General features: G+C 45.1%; 1 protein-coding gene across 1 annotated transcript in view; it reads left to right on the forward strand.

The window, feature by feature from the left end:
- The first annotated feature begins 6,016 nt into the window (after positions 1 to 6,016).
- Positions 6,017 to 17,055, forward strand: part of IQGAP2 (IQ motif containing GTPase activating protein 2) — a 297,690-nt gene continuing 286,651 nt past the window's right edge. Inside the window, exon 1 of the mRNA XM_059061419.2 lies at positions 6,017 to 6,339. Coding sequence (XP_058917402.1) covers positions 6,294 to 6,339 — 46 coding nt within the window. The 5' untranslated portion in view covers positions 6,017 to 6,293. The remainder of the gene's footprint in view (positions 6,340 to 17,055) is intronic.

The following is a 17,055-nucleotide window of genomic DNA, read 5'->3' on the forward strand; positions in this document are numbered from 1 at the left end:
GAAAATTAAATGAATCTGAATTTAAAAAACTGGTAAACCAACAAAAACATTACTTCTATTTGACTATACTAACAGAAAGCTTGTTTCTTTTTAAAAAATATTTTGAAAAGCATTCCAGAGAGAGAGAGATTTTAACGTTTTAATTAATTAATTATGGCTGCATCAGATCTTTGTTGCTGTGCGCAGGCTTTCTCTAGTTGCGGCAAGCAGGGGCTACTTTGTTGCAGTGCGCGGGCTTCTAGTTGCAGTGGCTTTTCTTGTTGCAGAGCACGGGCTCTAGGCTGGTGGGCTTCAGTAGTTGTGGCACGCAGGTTCAGTAGTTGTGGCTCATGGGCTCTACAGCTCAGGCTCAGTAGTTGTGGCGCACGGGCTTAGTTGTGGGATCTTCCCAGACCAGGGCTCGAACCTGTGTCCCCTGCATTGGCAGGCGGATTCTTAACCACTGTGCCACCAGGGAAGTCCCCAACTGCCGTTTCTGAGGTGCCATGAGCAAAAGCAGGGTACTGTGTGTGATCCCTGCACGCTGCACCACCGAGGGGGTGGGCAGATCACCCAAGCCACCCTTTTCCACCTGACCCACCAATCCTCCCCTACCCTCACCCCATTTAAAGGAACTAGACCACCTTCCTCAGGGAGCAAGCAAGGGCACCGGTTTGTTGTTCTTGCTCTCTCCAGATGCAGCACCAGTCCCAATAAAACCTTGCCTGAATTTCTCATATTGCCTCTTATCAATTTCTATTGATTAAATAATCCAAGAGCCCAGGCCGGTAACATAATAGGTATCTTCATTTTCATTCTGTGATAGTCAAGCTTCTTTCAAAATATCCAAGCTCTCCAAGGTCAGCTAGAAGTTCATTTGCCTCTCATCTGCCAGTTAAGACAGAGTGTTCCAGAAGTGGGTATAGGAGTCAGGCAAAGAAAATTAAAGCTAGGATTAAGAGCTACTGCCAAAGACAGATCAATGTGAGATAAGATAAAGCATACTTGAAGTCATAGTTAATGGGAAATCATGAAGAATTTTTAAAAATGGATTCAGGACAACTTTACAGATAGGTGGTAGAGCCCTTAGCCCTTTCAGATCTTATCTGGAAACCAACAGGGAAATGCAGGGGATTATTAGTAAAACTCTAATCAGAAATACTGCCTGGACGCAAACTGGACCCCCAGGTCCCTAGTTCTTTGTGATGTCAAATAGATGATGGTAATTTGGGGGCATTTATAGCAGTTCCTTTAGCATTTGCCTGGGAAAAGGGAACATGCATTTAGTAGAAGGTGACATGTTGAAACGTGCAGTTCAATTTATTAGCCTGAAACAGGAGACGGGTTTTTGTGCTGGGAGAAACGTTTGGATTCAGGTGAACTCAGTGCTGCCCTTTACTGTACTACCTATGAGACTTTTTGAGTTGGTTTCTTCACTGTTAAATAAGAATAACCAGAAGTTCTTCACAGAGTTGTTACAGATTGAAAGTTGCAACTATTCCTAGTATAGTGCCTGGTATTTACCTGTATTTAATAAATTCATGATTATAACAAAATAGTTAAGCAGCTACTATATTCCAGGCATTGCTGTAAGTCCTGGCACACAGCAGTGAAGAATTAGACCAAGTCCCAGCTCTCAGAAAGCTCATGTTCTACAGCGAGATGACAAACAATATACAAATAATCCAGTGTATGTTATGTTAGATGATAAATGCAATTGAGAAAGTTAATGCAGAGTAAAGGGGATAAAAAGTGAAGGGGGCCACCTAGAATCAATGCTGCTTTCTCTTCCTCCTCATTTCCAGGCTACCCTGGGGATCATCTTCTCAGAGTCACTGAAGTTCTAACTTTCTTAAACTGTGAAATGGAAAAAAATAATAATGGAACTGTGCATGGCTTTATTTTTTTAATAAAATTAAAGTTCAGTCTCTCCAAATTTTGATTTGTTTAGAACTTTAGAGCAAAGAGAAAAAGGCAAGATCTCCAAGAAGGCCTGCCGATTTAACATTGACAAAATATTTGAAAGTTGTCCAAAACTATAGGCTTTAGTGAAGTGGAAAAGGACCTCACTGAAAAAAGAAATTTATGTATATAAAAACAAAAATATGTACTGGAGAAAAAGCACTGGGCAGAGGCTCTCAGGAGACCTGGAATGTTGCTAAGGCTCTATTCTTCCTTAGCTGTGGAAATCATGCAACTTCTCTGTGCCTCTTTGTTTCCCTGGCCATAAAATGATGTGTAGAGGCCACAGGTTCTACAGTTATCCTCTACCCTGACATTACTACTTGACTTTTGTTTTTGAGAACTGAAACACTGACTGTTACATTTATTTCTGTTCTGATTCTTTTTCTTTTTTTTTAAGCTGATGTTGGACTGTAACGATTCCCTTTTTAGGTACGGAGGCCTCCTTTGCAATAAAATGCAGATTTCCCCACTCCTGCTCAGCATCATTCTTTTTCTGGGACAGGGAATGAGTTAGAAAATTTTAACAACCCAAAGTCTCCTAGGACTTTGAAAGAGGCTTTAATGATTTCTTTCCTTTCATTTCTTCATGCCTCACTTCTTTGGGCGATGCTTTGAAAGCACATTGGTCACTATTGTGGTAAAAATGTGAAAATGATCAATAACATGATATTATTGGAAAATGACCAAATCATTTCAAAGGTGAATGGAATGGTGCATGCCGAGATCTTTACTCAAACATACTTTTTTTTTTTTTTTTTTGCGGTACGCAGGTCTCTCGCTGTTGTGGCCTCTCCCGTTGCGGAGCACAGGCTCCGGACGCGCAGGCTCAGTGGCCGTGGCTCACGGGCCCAGCCACTCCACGGCATGTGGGATCTTCCCGGACCAGGGCACGAACCCGTGTCCCCTGCATCGGCAGGCGGTCTCTCAACCATTGCGCCACCAGGGAAGCCCCAAACATACTTTTAAAATCCTGTTTGATGCTCTTGATATGAATAATCTGTTATTGTTATAAAAACAAAATTGTGTTTTGTCAAACACCTCATTTCAACTAGTTAGAATGAGAGAGACCTCTGAAAACAATCATTTAATACTGCTTTAAAAATTGTTTTGCCGGGTCTAGTAGTTTTCCAGTGTCATCTTTTGTTTTACATTAAACAAAAAACACTTCTTGCTTTATTAAAAAGACATTTTTCACTAGATGGTGTCAGTTTTTGTTTTAATATTCCTGCAAGCACAGTCAGATGGCAAAGTAAGCTGGCACATTGCCTTGTATTTATTTGAATTACCCTCCAATGTCAAACCCTAAGAGAAAAATAGCCCAAAATTCTGCAGACAAGTTTCTTTTCTGAGATTCTGCAAAGAAGTGATCTGTGAGATAGTAGTTACCCAGTGAATGCAGACTGAAATCCCAAAGATTCATTTCAGCACTTGCAAAATAAATCAGGAGCATTTGCTTTTATAATGTCTTCTTAGCGTTAAGTTCTCCATAGAAACATTAGCCGTGACAGAGCTTTAAAACCTCCCCAGAGCCTTCAGAGAAGAGCTGACCAGCTGGAACATGGACTTAGAACTACTCTCCTACAGACCACCTATTTTTGCTTTAACCTTCACATTCTACCATTAACAGATATTTACTCTATTTATTACATTTGGTGTTATCTGTATGTGTCGATGGCACCAACTTGTTTGCATTAAAACTCCCCCTTTATCACACTGGCGTCAATCAACCTCACTGAAGTTCTCCTTACTTCCCTCTTCTGCTTCTACCAGAGCCCCTTCCACCAGGTATCAGCACCTCCCAGCTGCCCCACTCAAATCCATCCCATAACCTGCTGCAAGAGTCCCCTTCCCTACACTCCCTTGCATCATGCAATTTCCATACCCCAAACCTTTGGGCTCTCAAATGCTTCTGTGATAATATCCCGTCCTCTTTGCCCACATTCAGTGTCTTCCATGATCTGATACCAGCTTCAAATCTCCCACCCTCAGCCAACCTCATGCCCCACCCCATTATCCCTTGTCCTTGCCTGTCCTCCAGGAGTAGACATTCTCCTTCCAACTCTTCTTCAAGGTCAACCTCAAACTGTATGTTCAAACCCTATCACCTTCCTTGACCATTCCAGTTTACAGTGACTTTCCTAACACCTCTAAATACATAGACTACGCACTTTTTCTTTTTTTTTTTTGTCTACACCATGCAGCATGTGGGATCTTAGTTCCCTCACCAGGGATCAAACCCTGGCCCCTACAGTGGAAGCTCCAGAGTCCTAACCACTGGACCACTAGGTCCTTAATTCCCTAGACTACCCACTCATTTGGGTCCTAAATCATACACTCATTCTGAAAATTGATATGTGTGAGCCTTAATTGTAGTACTTAATACATGGAATCATCGAGGTGAAATGAACTTGAGATATCTGATTCAACATGTCCGGAAACACAGGAAATTCCCCTTGAACATGCCCCTGTCTGGGTGAACACTGACTGACAGGGTGCTGTGCCTCAAAATGTAGCCATTTCACCTTTGAATTGCTCATATAAAAAGAGGCATCTGCTTATTTATTTATTTTTGGCTGCGTTGGGTCTTTGTTGCTGCGCACGGCCTTTCTCCAGTTGTGGCGAGCGGGGGCTACCCTTTCTTGCGTTGAGCGAGCTTCTCATTGCTGTGGTTTCTCTTGTTGCAGAGCATGGGCACTAGGTGCACGAGCTTTAGTAGTTGTGGCATGTGGGCTCAGTAGCTGTGGCTCGCAGGCTCTAGTGCGCAGGCTCAGTAGTTGTGGAGCACGGGCTTAGGTGCTCCGCGGCATGGGGGAAATCTTCCCAGACCAGGGCTCAAACCCGTGTCCCCTGCATTGGCAGGCGGATTCTTAATCACTGCGCCACCAGGGAAGCCCGAGGCATCTGTTTTTCAAGGGAGAAAAGCCCCACTCAGCCCATTCCAACCAGAGGAGTGGGATAGAACCTCCTTGCTCTCCCATCGGAAGACACTTCCCTGAGTCCAGCGGAGAGGCCTCGTGCTTATTTTCTAACATTACAGGGGAACTTGTTAGAAATGCAGATTCATGAGCCCCAGTCCAGACCCAACTGAACTGGAAACTCTGAGGGTGGGCCCCCAGAATCTGAGTTTCAACAAGTTTGAGAAGGACTGCAGCTCCCACGTGAAATGGAAACCAGCTGGCCACCCTCTATCTTTGCAGACTACAAAATGGTTAGTGTCACTATGCCACCTTTTCTCCAACGAAATCATCTAACTCGAATTTTTTTATTTAGCCAGCCAATTATTTTATTTAGCAACCCACACATTCCATATTTGACAAGCAGGTGAGGACACGGGTTTAGAAGAGTCCACATTCCTCCAGATCTTATCACTCTGAGGCACAAAGAGAAAAATAGCTCCAGGTGACTGCATGAAAACAAAACAACCCCCCCACACCGAAATCTTTAAAAACTGCCACATGTACTTTAATTTCCTTAAAAGCTAAGCCGGAAAAGGTTTTTGCGGTGTGCGACCCCAGCTGGGCTGGGCGACAGTTCTGTACTTGGGGGTGGGGAGCGGACCCAAGGTGATTCGAGGATGGCTCGCAGTTGTGTTTTGAGTGGTTGCTCTGCGAGTGTTTATCTTGTCCCTACAGCAAACACACTCTCAGTTTCTGGTCATGAAAGGGGAACCCTGTATTTTGTAGACAAGGAGTCACAGTAGCAATGTTCGAGGGGAAAAAGGAAAAAAAAAAAGTCAAGGCGCAATCTCCCCAGAGGAAAAGGAACCGCGCTGTTTGTCCTTCTGTAACTGAGCAACACCCTGGACGGCTGGGGTTGGCTGTGTCTTCTGCGGTTTTTCTTGCTCTTCTCCGCAGAGGTTCACTTCCACCCTCTAAATGCTCCACAAGTGAAAAAGCAGGCGGGGCGGCCGCGGGCCCCAGTGACAGGGGATCCCGACCCAGGGCCCGCGCAGCCCCTTCCTCCAGCCGCGGGGTCGAACAGGGGCGGGTCCAGGCTGCCGGGCGCTGCGCCTCGCGCGCGGTAGAGGTCGCTGCGCCGCGGCGCGCTCTCACCGCGGTGGATAACGGGGCCGGGCTGTAGGAGAAAGGAAACCTGCCCGGGACGCGGCGGCGGCGGCCCGGAGCGAGCGAGGAAGGAGAGTTCACTTTTGCTCCGGTGTCAGCGCGCGGCGGCGGCAGCGGGCGCTGACGAGGGATCACCGAGCGAGCGGGGCGCCCATCTCGGGGCGGCCAGGGGAGGGCCGCGAGAGGCCGGATACGAGCGCGCCGGCTGGGCGCGGAGCGGAGAGCCTGGCCAGCGAGGGGAGCCGCGGGGGGCGCGCCGCGTGCGGGCCCCCGGAACCGCGCAGGATGCCCCACGAGGAGCAGCCGTCCCGGCAGAGACCTCGCTACGGCTGTAAGTGTGCCGGGGGCGCTGGGTTCCGCCGGCCTTGGGGAGCTCTCTCCCTAAGGGAAGGTTGGAGAAACCGAGGGAGCCGGGTGCGCGCCGCGGAGGAACCGGAGGGCAGCGGCTGGGTGGCTGGCAAAGTTGGGAGCTGGAGTTGAAAAGGCTAGTGAGCGGCGTCCTCCCGCTCTCCCCACAGATTCCTAATCCCCAGCTGGCACCCCAATCCTCTACCCCGCACACCCCACCGTGGCGCGAGGCAGAGCTGGGTCTGCGCCCTGGGACACAACCAAGTTGGGTGTTAAAGGGTATCAGGTGAGGAGCCCTCGGAGCTCCTGGACGTTGCCGGCTCGGGCCAGGGGGTGGCGTAAGGGACCCTTTTCTTCCAACTCAGAAAGGGAGGAAAGTTTGTTTGCTGTGGCTGCAGGTGGGCTCCGCAAGTAGTGTGCCTGCGCATTCTGCTAGTAGCAATGTCGGCTTTCCTGGAAGGGGTGGCGTCTCCTCCTACCCCGCTCCCTCGGGCTTCACCTGGGCCTCAAGAGCCAGTTTGGGCCCCACAGGTGGGAGTCCTTTCCTGCTGCAGCTGAAAGGGGCACCTCCCCCATCCCCCCCGTGCGGCGCGCGGGAGGATTGCAGCCGGGACAGGACGCGGCTCTGGGCTCCCCGGGATCCGGTTGGAGCCTCGTGACTTGAACGAGATAGTTTTGATTACCCAGCCAGGGTCTGCCCTCGGAAAGAGGTTGCTTTGGCGGATCTTGAGTGGATAGAGCCAGATTAGAACCAACCACATGGCTTCATGTGCAGAGTTCAGAGTCTTTACCAAACATGTGTCAGGAAGTATTTCCTTTAAAACAAACAGAAAGTTGGCAAGCTATCTCAACAGGATCGGCCCTGTCAGTTATCCCTGTGGTGGATCACAGGTTAATCTTTTGCCCAGGCTGGCCTTGGTGGCAAGGGTACCAGGTTTGGGTTAAGATGGTGAACCCTGCTGCATGTTTTGTGGTTCTGGCTGGTTGTGAGGGCCACAGGCTTGCCTAATAAAGGGGAGTAGTCAACGTGCTCACCCTCCCTTTCCTCCCCGCCAGTCTTGGAATGGAGCATCAGAGATGAGAAGTTAGTTTTCCCAGGTGACCTTTTCTGTGTCAGCCAGTGAGGAGGCAGCCTGAGGAGTCAGCTGCAGCCCCTGTACTCTAGGGAAATGCATTTAACACTTAACCCGGCCCTGCCCTTTGCAGCCTTAGTTTGCACTTTGCCTAACCACACAGAGAGCAGACAGAGTTCCTTGCGGTGGGATGTGCTCATACAGACTGGTGTCAACCCCCTTCAGATAGGTGAAAGTCCTTTATGTGTCAGGCTCCCAGAACGTACGGTAGCTTCACTGTGTCAAATTATAAGATGGCCACAATGTGTAGAAACTAGGCGAGTATGAATTTTAAAATGTGTTTTGATATCACATTTTAAACCATGATCTGTTTGGTGTGTCGTCCCTCTCTAGTTCAGTGTGCTGGGCAAACTTGCAGTGCATGCAGTGCATTCATGTGGCATTTCCATCTGTTTCCCTGCATGAGCGTCTGTGATGGCGCTTGGTTTTCATTGAATGCACCTGTAGTTTTAGAGCGCTCTTAGAAGGGGCAGTCTAGGAGATTCACATCCTACAAGCATGAAGAGCATTGCACATAGGCACATAGCCAAGCCACTTTTTTTGGAAATTCTCGTCCAACTTTTCTCACGAGTCTTGTGTAATAGGTGATGTGCCATCTTGTTGGAAGTTATTTTGTGAGATGTTACTGTAGAACAAAGATGAAATATTAGCTCACTAATGTACTTCTGCAGAGAAGATATGGAGAAAGGAAGAGGGTGAAGCTGCTATACTAATTTAGACGTGAGTAGAATATTATATTACAACCAGAGTATCTTTCTACAATCAAAACTAAATTTAATTGAAAGTTATGTGTAGGTATGATTTGCAAAATCATTTTTGTGCTGTTGTAACAAACTGTGATGTATTTGCCAAAGGAGTTCTGAAAACATGTTGCTACCATGATCTGCCAAAAGTTTTGTTCCAGTTACTTGAGAGTTAAAAAGACCAGCGATAGCAAAGAGGGGCTTTGTGACTAGACTTAGATGATTTCACTCATCACTGATGATCCAGTCAGCATTTAAGTGGCTCCTGTGGGTCAGTAATCAATATGTCTGCGGCAGGAATTGTGGTTTTCTACCCTCTGCAAAACTTCTTTCCTTTCATGAGAAACGCTGTAAATGATGTGTTTCATTATTTGCTTCTCTTTAAAAGTGTAGCATAAGCCCAGCATGGGTGTGTTTATGTGTGTGTTGCAGGGGAAGGTTCTGGCTGATGCTCTTGGTCTGCATGGTGAGATTTCTGAATCACCTGGTAACTGGTGTGTTTCGGTGGTCAACACAACTAAGCCTCCTATCCCTTTCCAAGTACTAGAAATTTAAGTTCTGAACTGTTAAACTCAGGTGTATCCTGTAAAACAATCCTGTAAAACAGGATTGAATACATCTGTGTTTAGGGCAGCTTGGCTCTAACGGTCTATCAGTGCTTTCCTTTGAAGGCAGAGGGTTATATGCAGTGTTGCCCTGCAGTGCTGTCTGTAATAGACAAAAAGTCAAGTCCCTCCTACATGCACTAATGTTTTGGTTGAGCTTTTCAAAAGGTTCTTTCAGGTCACCAGCTAAAGTGTTATTTTAGTATGCTTTTAACTTTAATTACACATGCCCTTAGCCCAAATGACTTGTTTGGGAGAGTTGGAGCTTGTAATATCCAGTTTGTTGGAGAGTTTAGTGTTGTTTAAGGTGTTAGCAAACCCCCTTTTTTTCCTCTAGGAAACCGTTGGTTTGCCTTTGCCCCTCACCTTCCCACTCCATAAGCTTTTCAGCAGCTCATTTTATTTAAAAGGCTATTATACAGGCAGATCTAATGCTTACCAAGTCTTCATGGTAATCAAAAGAGAAACAAAGGCCACTCAACTTATGATCTGAGTCAGGTAAGTCCTACAGGTTAGGCACTTAAGCATGGGGTGTGGAATTTAAGTTGATGCATTTACCAGGTGCTTGTGTGTTTCATGTGCTGTTGTTATCACCTGCTTATTATGACCTCTGAGAGGGCCAGGGGTTTTCCCGAAGCTGAAACCCCTGATACTGTCTCAAAACCACACAGCTAGCTGGTGACAGAGGGAGTTTGGAAGCCAGTGCTGTCAGACCCTGAAGCCTTTTCTCACTGGCTGTTGCCATTTGCCTCTCTTGACTCATCAAAGGGGGCTTCAGCCCTCCTTTCTGTTTCAGGTGTTTGTCCTGATTTTATCAAACTGCAGAAACCTGTAGCCATTTGGATAGTTTGCTCTTTTAAAAGAAGATGGGTGGTATTCTCTCGAGTTTATTTTGCTTTTTTCCTGTAAGGAAAAGTATCAAAGAATACATGGGCTTTTTATAGAGTACATCTAGGCTTCATTAAAACATTCTGTGTGTATGTAGAGACATCCCATTTCATTGTGAGGCACCGAAATGAAAGAAAGGCTTTTCCATAATACAGCTGCATGCTCCAATGATTCCAAATAGGATAATTTGTAAAACACACTTTATTACATATACTGGCCATGCCTTAAAGTCTAGGGTTGATGAGAAATCAAGCAGAAGTTTGCAGTGGTTTGACTGACCAGGGAGCCGAGGCTTTTTCACTTTAGTGTTCCATTTCGTTTTTCTCCCTTGAAAGGCAGAATGGCATCAGTGAAGTGGCAAAAGCTTTGGTGTTGAATAGATCCAAGTTTAAATCCTGACTTGGCCATTAACTGCCTGAGTAGACTTGGGGTTTTCTCTTATACCTTGAAGGATGGTGTTTTCCATTCCTGTGACAGTGGCTGGTGTGGTTCCTGGCACATAGTGCTAAACACATTGTAGTGACGTCAATCAATTGAGCACCTAACATGTACAGCACATTGCGGATGAAGGAAAAATGACTGAGGTGGTTACAGCTTTACAGCTTATAAGAGAATCTGGAAGATGAAGAGTAATGCCTGTACTTTTACTAGTGTACTTCCAAGTTCTGTGGAAGTGAAGACACGAGAGTGACGGATTTGGGTGGGGAAATGGGAAGGCTTCATGAAGGTTGTGACCACGACCTGGAGGGAGGTCAGGGAAAACTGAAAGGCGTTCCCATGTATTTGTTGCATGGGTATTTTGGTGCGGATGATGCTTAGGAGGTGTGGATAGGTGCTGTGGAAGGGACGTGTAGCCAGAGGGGAATTTATCATGGAATCCTGCATTTGTAGGCAACAAAAGGCAGAACTGTCCTAAGGGTAGCTTAATCTAGTCTCTCACTGAAGTATCTCGCTCTTTGAGAGGTCTTTTTTTTTTTTTTTTTAACTTTTCACTAGATTTTATTGGCAAGTGACCTGATGAAGTGGGAAGGGTGGGTGTGCTTGGAATGCATGGGGTTGGAAAGAGCAGGAAGGTGGGTGAGGTTTGGGGATGTGTGCATCGGAGAGTGCCCTCTCTCTCGTTGCTCAGAGGCCCCTTCACCATGTTTCTAGGTTGGGGAATTATTTTTACTGCCAGATTGGTCAGATGGTTCCACTTGGGATAGTCTAGAAGTAAATCATGATGATGCTTCTGGAACTGGTGGCATCCGACGAATACAAAGAGAGGTAGGTCTGGACCCTCACCGGAGCCTAACAGACTCCAGCCAGGGAGACAAACAGCTAACTCCAAACCATTTCAGAATGTAAATTCTCTAAAAACAGGTTTAAAAAAAAAAAAAAAAAAGGTGTAGTTACAGTAGGGCAAGGATCTTGACAACGAAATTATCTAGGGGGTATGGTTTCTTCTCCCTCTTTTTTTCCTCATACTCTCCATTACTTAATGGCAATTTTGACTTCTCAAACTTCACTGGAGATTTAGGGCAGTCACAGGAGAACATCTGAGTTTGGTTGAAAGTGGCTAATGCCGAGTTTCCAGTTCATTAGCAGGTCCTCAGATTTGACTACACGCTCACTGGACTCTCCCTTAACTTTACAATCATGGGTTGTGCACAGCCCTTCTTTCCAAGGTGCCGAAAGGCACTGACAGCTGTTTCTCCAGTCAGTGCAGTGGCTTTCCTGGAGCAGTTCCTGGAGCAGCAAGGGCTGTAGAGCATCACCTGGGAACCTGGTGGAAAGGCAAATTCCCTGCCCCACCCAGACATCCTGAGTCAGAGGTCGGTGGGAGGAGCCCTACAAGGGCTTCTGATGCACTGCTCTAGTGCAAGGGTGAAAAAGCATTCCTAATACACAGATTACCCTCTCCACAGTGCCTGCAAGTTTTTGTCATGTAAGTTAAAACACGTGAGCACATTACCAAATGCTTTATTTACAGTATGCCTTGTGTGTTTGATTTGAGCACACACATGCATGGCATACAAACCCCGGCATTGATTTCTGTACAGGTTTGTGTTTATTTTATAGGCTCTGTTTTGGTATGGCATTAAGATTGCTTTTCTCCCTTCTGGGAAACAAATGTGATTTAGAAGTTAAAGTGCCAAATCTCCACTAACTAGGGATTAAGTGACATCAACTTCCCAAGGATCTCTAGGGGGAGGTGGTGCTCTTTGGAGCCATTGGGAAGGCTGAGTGAGCTGGGGAACCTGTTTGTGGAATAAGGAAGGTCCCAATTCTGGCCATTCTGGACTTTAATCCTTGCAGGGCGGGGCCTGGACAGTAAGGGTTGAAAGTTGTCTCTTCCCTCCATTATTTTTATCCAGGACAACTTAAAGTGTTCTTCATTCATTTACAACTTTGAGAGCAGTTGAGTATGTTAGCAGAGATACTATTTGATAGGAATTAGTGTACCTAGGTTATGCCCACATTACAGAAAACTACTGATCTGTTTATTTTTCTATTGATTAAAGATAGGAGGACATTCCTCTGATTTTTTTTGCTTAGGATCTCCAAAGAGGACTTTTAATTGTTCTGCTTTTTCCATTACTCCTGAATCTCTAAAGAAAGCCATTTTTATATCATTTTTTGCACATGAAGGCAGATTAGTTCCTGATAATTTTGGCTCACTTCTCATTTTATTGCCAATATGAACTCAGTCTTACATAATGTTAAGGCAGATCCTTAGTCATCTTCATATAAATGGACTTGATTTGCATGTGATTGAAGCAACAGATGTTTGAAATACATAAGTAATGCTTAGGTTCAGTGGAACCCTGGTACCTAGAAGACAGTCAGGATTTGCTGTTGTGACAGATTTTGCTTAAAGTGTCAGCACTGCACTGTTGGTCTGAATGAGGAACTTGTTTCTATTATCTGTTTTAAAGATAATCTGAAGAGTTTGACTGCCAGGCAAATATTTAATGTTGAGTTAAATTTGCTTTCACCCTCTGTGGAACCTAGGCAAGTTATTTTAATTTCTCTGTGCCTCCGTTTCCTCCCCTCTAAAGTGCAGATGGGAAAGTGCATGCTCAGAGGGTTAAATGATTCAATGCACATTCAGAATGTGTCTCCATAGTGCTGGCACTTGACTGGTGGGGGAGGGGTGGCAGTAGTATTGCCCTCATCTCTGCTGCCCCTTGCCTGTCTCTCCACCTCCTTGCCCTCTTCTCACTTTAACAGAAAGTGGATTTAAAATCTTGGCCCCGTATATGTTTTGTTGGTTTTTTAAATTGAGATATAATTGACATAAACATCCCATGCTTTCTTGAACGTATATACTCAATAGGAAAATAGTTATCTATATGGAAGTGGAGTCAGTCTATCAGTTTGGGTGGAGATCAAATTCTTGTTCATGTATACTTAAAAAAAAAAAAACCAACTAACGTGTTCTTTTGCTATTAACAAATAAAGTTGGATGGTGGGTTGGATTTCTGCGCTGCATTGTTTTATCATCTTAAAAGTGGTTGCGGGGGCTTCCCTGGTGGCGCAGTGGTTGAGAGTCCGCCTGCCGAAGCAGGGGACACGGGTTCGTGCCCCGGTCCAGGAAGATCCCACATGCTGCGGAGCGGCTGGGCACGTGAGCCATGGCCGCTGAGCCTGTGCGTCCGGAGCCTGTGCTCCGCAACGGGAGAGGCCACAGCAGTGAGAGGCCCGCGTACCGCAAATAATAATAATAATAATAAATTAATAATAATAATAATGGTTGCGGAATTGTCTCTAGCATACCTGAGTGAGGAATTATTCTGCAGTTACTAAGCAACCTGTTGTCTCGTTTCAGGGTTAAGTTGATCATAGCTGCTGCAGATGGTTTGAAAGCCCAAGGGTTCATGACACTATCGAGATAGGAAGGAGCTGCTTGAAATAAGTGTTAATCTTCATGGCTAATTCAGATTGTGGGGTTTGGCTTCGATGAGACGGTCCTCCAACCTTCTGGTCAACCTAGTAGTGTGGGGATTTAGAAGGGGGTTGAGCAAGAGGAGGAGGAAGTGTGCTGGGTTCGTTTGACCTCCCTCAGACCTTACTGCCTCTAGCAAGATAGTGAAACTTTAGGTTCATGGGCCAGTGAAGCTCAAGTTAGAGGAATGGTTGGGGTATTGGAGCCATTGGATGTAGAGAATCTTGGCTGCTTCTTGTGTCCCCACGTTCAGATTACTCATTCATTCTGCTCTTCCCCCTTTCTTCTACCAGGCTTTTGTTTGTTCCAGCAAGTTTCATACAAATGTTTCCTATGGACCCTTCTACTCCTCATCTCCCCCAGAAGGGAGCATTGGGATCAGCCAGACTTGGCTGGTTCCTACCTGGGTCCCTGGGTACGTCGGTCGCTTCCACAGTCTTTGCCTCAGCCCTGGGCTGACCAGGCAGGCTTCACAGGGTTGGGGTAAGGGGCCCGGCAAGATGTCAGTCACATCATCAGCCTCACGGAATATGAGTTCTCCATTCACTCACCACTCCCTAAACTCTGCTCCCCCCGTATCAAATCCAGAGCCTTGCTCAGATGGCACTCTTAGGAAGGTTTTCTGAGAAATGGTCGTTACATAGCTAACACAAATAGGCTCTCACTTTCATTCTGTTTCTACTAATGATTTTCATTTTCCAAAGGAAAAAATATTCATTTAAAAAGAATGAGGCCTTCTATGTAGATTAAAATTATCCGGTGCTTAAAATTACCTGAAATCTATACCATACTGCCTTAATCCTTGTCCATTTTTATTTCCTTTATGCTTTTTTTAGGCCTCTTCCCCCTCCCTCCCTCAGTTTTGTTTTTTTAAAGATTGAGTTGTAATATTTAAAGTCATAAAATTTAAAATATAAAAAAAATAAAGAGAATGTATAAAGATACAGATATCTGTCCATGAGAACCAGGGACACATGAGTCCTTTCCTTGCTTTGGCACTGATTCTGGGGACAGTTTCAGAGCTTTCCTCCTCAGTTCTGCAGTAGAATATATGCCGTTGTCAGTTTGAATTGGCCAACAGCTTGGAGGATTGTGCTTACGTATTATTCTTCAAAGTAGACTCTGGTTGTTAACTTTGCACATTTGATTAGGTGAACTCTGAGAAAGAAATGGAACTTATAATGTGCTTCTGTGTAGTAGTTTTGAAATCTCTGAAAATGTGTACCTTTGATCTGTTGAGTAGGACAGACAAAATCCAGCAACCAAATAGGGTAGATAGACTTAACCTATGTACTAATGAATATCTCTAGAAGGTTATGCAAACATCTTTTTAGAGGTTACCTTTGGGGAGAGAGACTGAGGGCAAGGGTGAGAATATTATTTGAATTGTTTTTACCACGTATTACCTTTCAAAAAAATAAAGTAAATGTGTTTTGAAAAATATTGTACTACATTGGGACTTCCCTGGTTGGCACAGTGGTTAAGAATCTGCCTGCCAATGCAGGGGACATGGGTTTGATCCCTGGTCTGGGAAGATCCCCTGTGCCGTGGAGCAACTAAGCCCGTGCACCACAACTACAGAGCCTGTTCTCTAGAGCCCATGAGCCACAACTACTGAGCCCATGTGCCACAACTACTGAAGCCTGTGCGCCTAGAGCCCGTGCTCCGTAACAAGAGAAGCCACTGCAATGAGAAGCCCACACACCACAATGAAGAGTAGCCCCCGCTCACCACAACTAGAGAAAGCCTGCGTGCAGCAACGAAGACCCAATGCAGCCAAAAATAAATTAATTTTTAAAAAACAAATATTTTACTACATTGGGACTTCCCTGGTGGTGCAGTGGTTAAGAATCTGCCTGCCAATGCCGGGGACAAGGGTTCGAGCCCTGGTCCAGGAAGATCCCTCATGCCGCGGAGCAGCTAGGCCCACGCGCCACAACTACTGAGCCTGTGCTCTAGAGCTTGCAAGCCACAACTCCTGAGCCCACGTGCCACAACTACTGAAGCCCGGGTGCCTAGAGCCCGTGCTCTGCAACAAGTGAAGCCACCCCAACTAGAAGCCCGTGCACCACAATGAAGAGTAGCCCCCCCGCTCACCACAACTAGAGAAAGCCCATGCATAGCAGCAGACCCAACACAGCCAAAAATAAATAAATAATAAAGATAAATTTATTAACAATTGTACTACATTGATGACTCTGAGAATAACATGGATAAAATAGAACAGCAATAAAATCCATGAGGGTCACAACTGTGTCTTTTGGTCACTGTATCCCCAGTGTCTGGCATATAAGTCATTAAACATGTCAGCATTAGTTCTTTCTAGGTAATGAGATAATGGGTGAACTTTAAAAAAAAGTGTGTTTTCTCCAAATTTTCTACTGTAAAAATGTTTTTGTTTTGTTTTTTTTCAGACAAAGAAAAAAGACAATTAATTTTATGTGCATAATACATTCTTTAGTTATTTTTTAAAACATCTTTATTGGAGTATAATTGCTTTACAATGGTGTGTTAGTTTTTGCTGTATAACAAAGTGAATCAGCTATACATATACATATATCCCCACACCTCCTGCCTCTTGCGTCTCCCTCCCACCCTCCCTATCCCACCCCTCTAGGTGGTCACAAAGCACCGAGCTGATCTCCCTGTGCTATGCGGCTGCTTCCCACTAGCTATCTATTTTACATTTGGTAGTGTATATATGTCCATGCCACTCTCTCACTTCATCCCAGCTTACCCTTCCCCCTCCCCGTATCCTCAGGTCCCTTCTCTAGTAGGTCTGTCTTTATTCCCGTCTAGCCCCTAGGTTCTTCAGAAATTTTTTTTTTAATTCCATCTATGTGTGTTAGCATACGGTATTTGTTTTTCCCTTTCTGACTTGACTTACTTCACTTCGTATGACAGACTCTAGGTCCATCCACCTCACTACAAATAACTCAATTTCTTTTCTTTTTATGGCTGAGTAATATTCCATTGTATATATGTGCCACATCTTCTTTATCCATTCATCTGTTGATGGACACTTAGGTTGCTTCCATGTCCTGGCTATCATAAATAGAGCTGCAGTGAACATTTTGGTACATGACTCTTTTTGTATTATGGTTTTCTTAGGATATATGCCCAGTAGTGGGATTGCTGCATCGTATGGTAGTTCTATTTTTAGTTTTTTAAGGAACCTCCATACTGTTCTCCATAGTGGCTGTATCAATTTACATTCCCACCAACAGTGCAAGAGGGTTCCCTTTTCTCCACACCCTCTCCAGCATTTATTGTTTCTAGAGTTTTTGATGATGGCCATTCTGACCAGTGTGAGATGATATCTCATTGTAGTTTTGATTTGCATTTCTCTAATGATTAATGATGTTGAGCATTCTTTCATGTGTTTGTTGGCAATCTGTATAT

Source organism: Kogia breviceps, chromosome 4 (genome assembly GCF_026419965.1).
Source record: "Kogia breviceps isolate mKogBre1 chromosome 4, mKogBre1 haplotype 1, whole genome shotgun sequence".
Taxonomy (NCBI): domain Eukaryota; kingdom Metazoa; phylum Chordata; class Mammalia; order Artiodactyla; family Physeteridae; genus Kogia; species Kogia breviceps.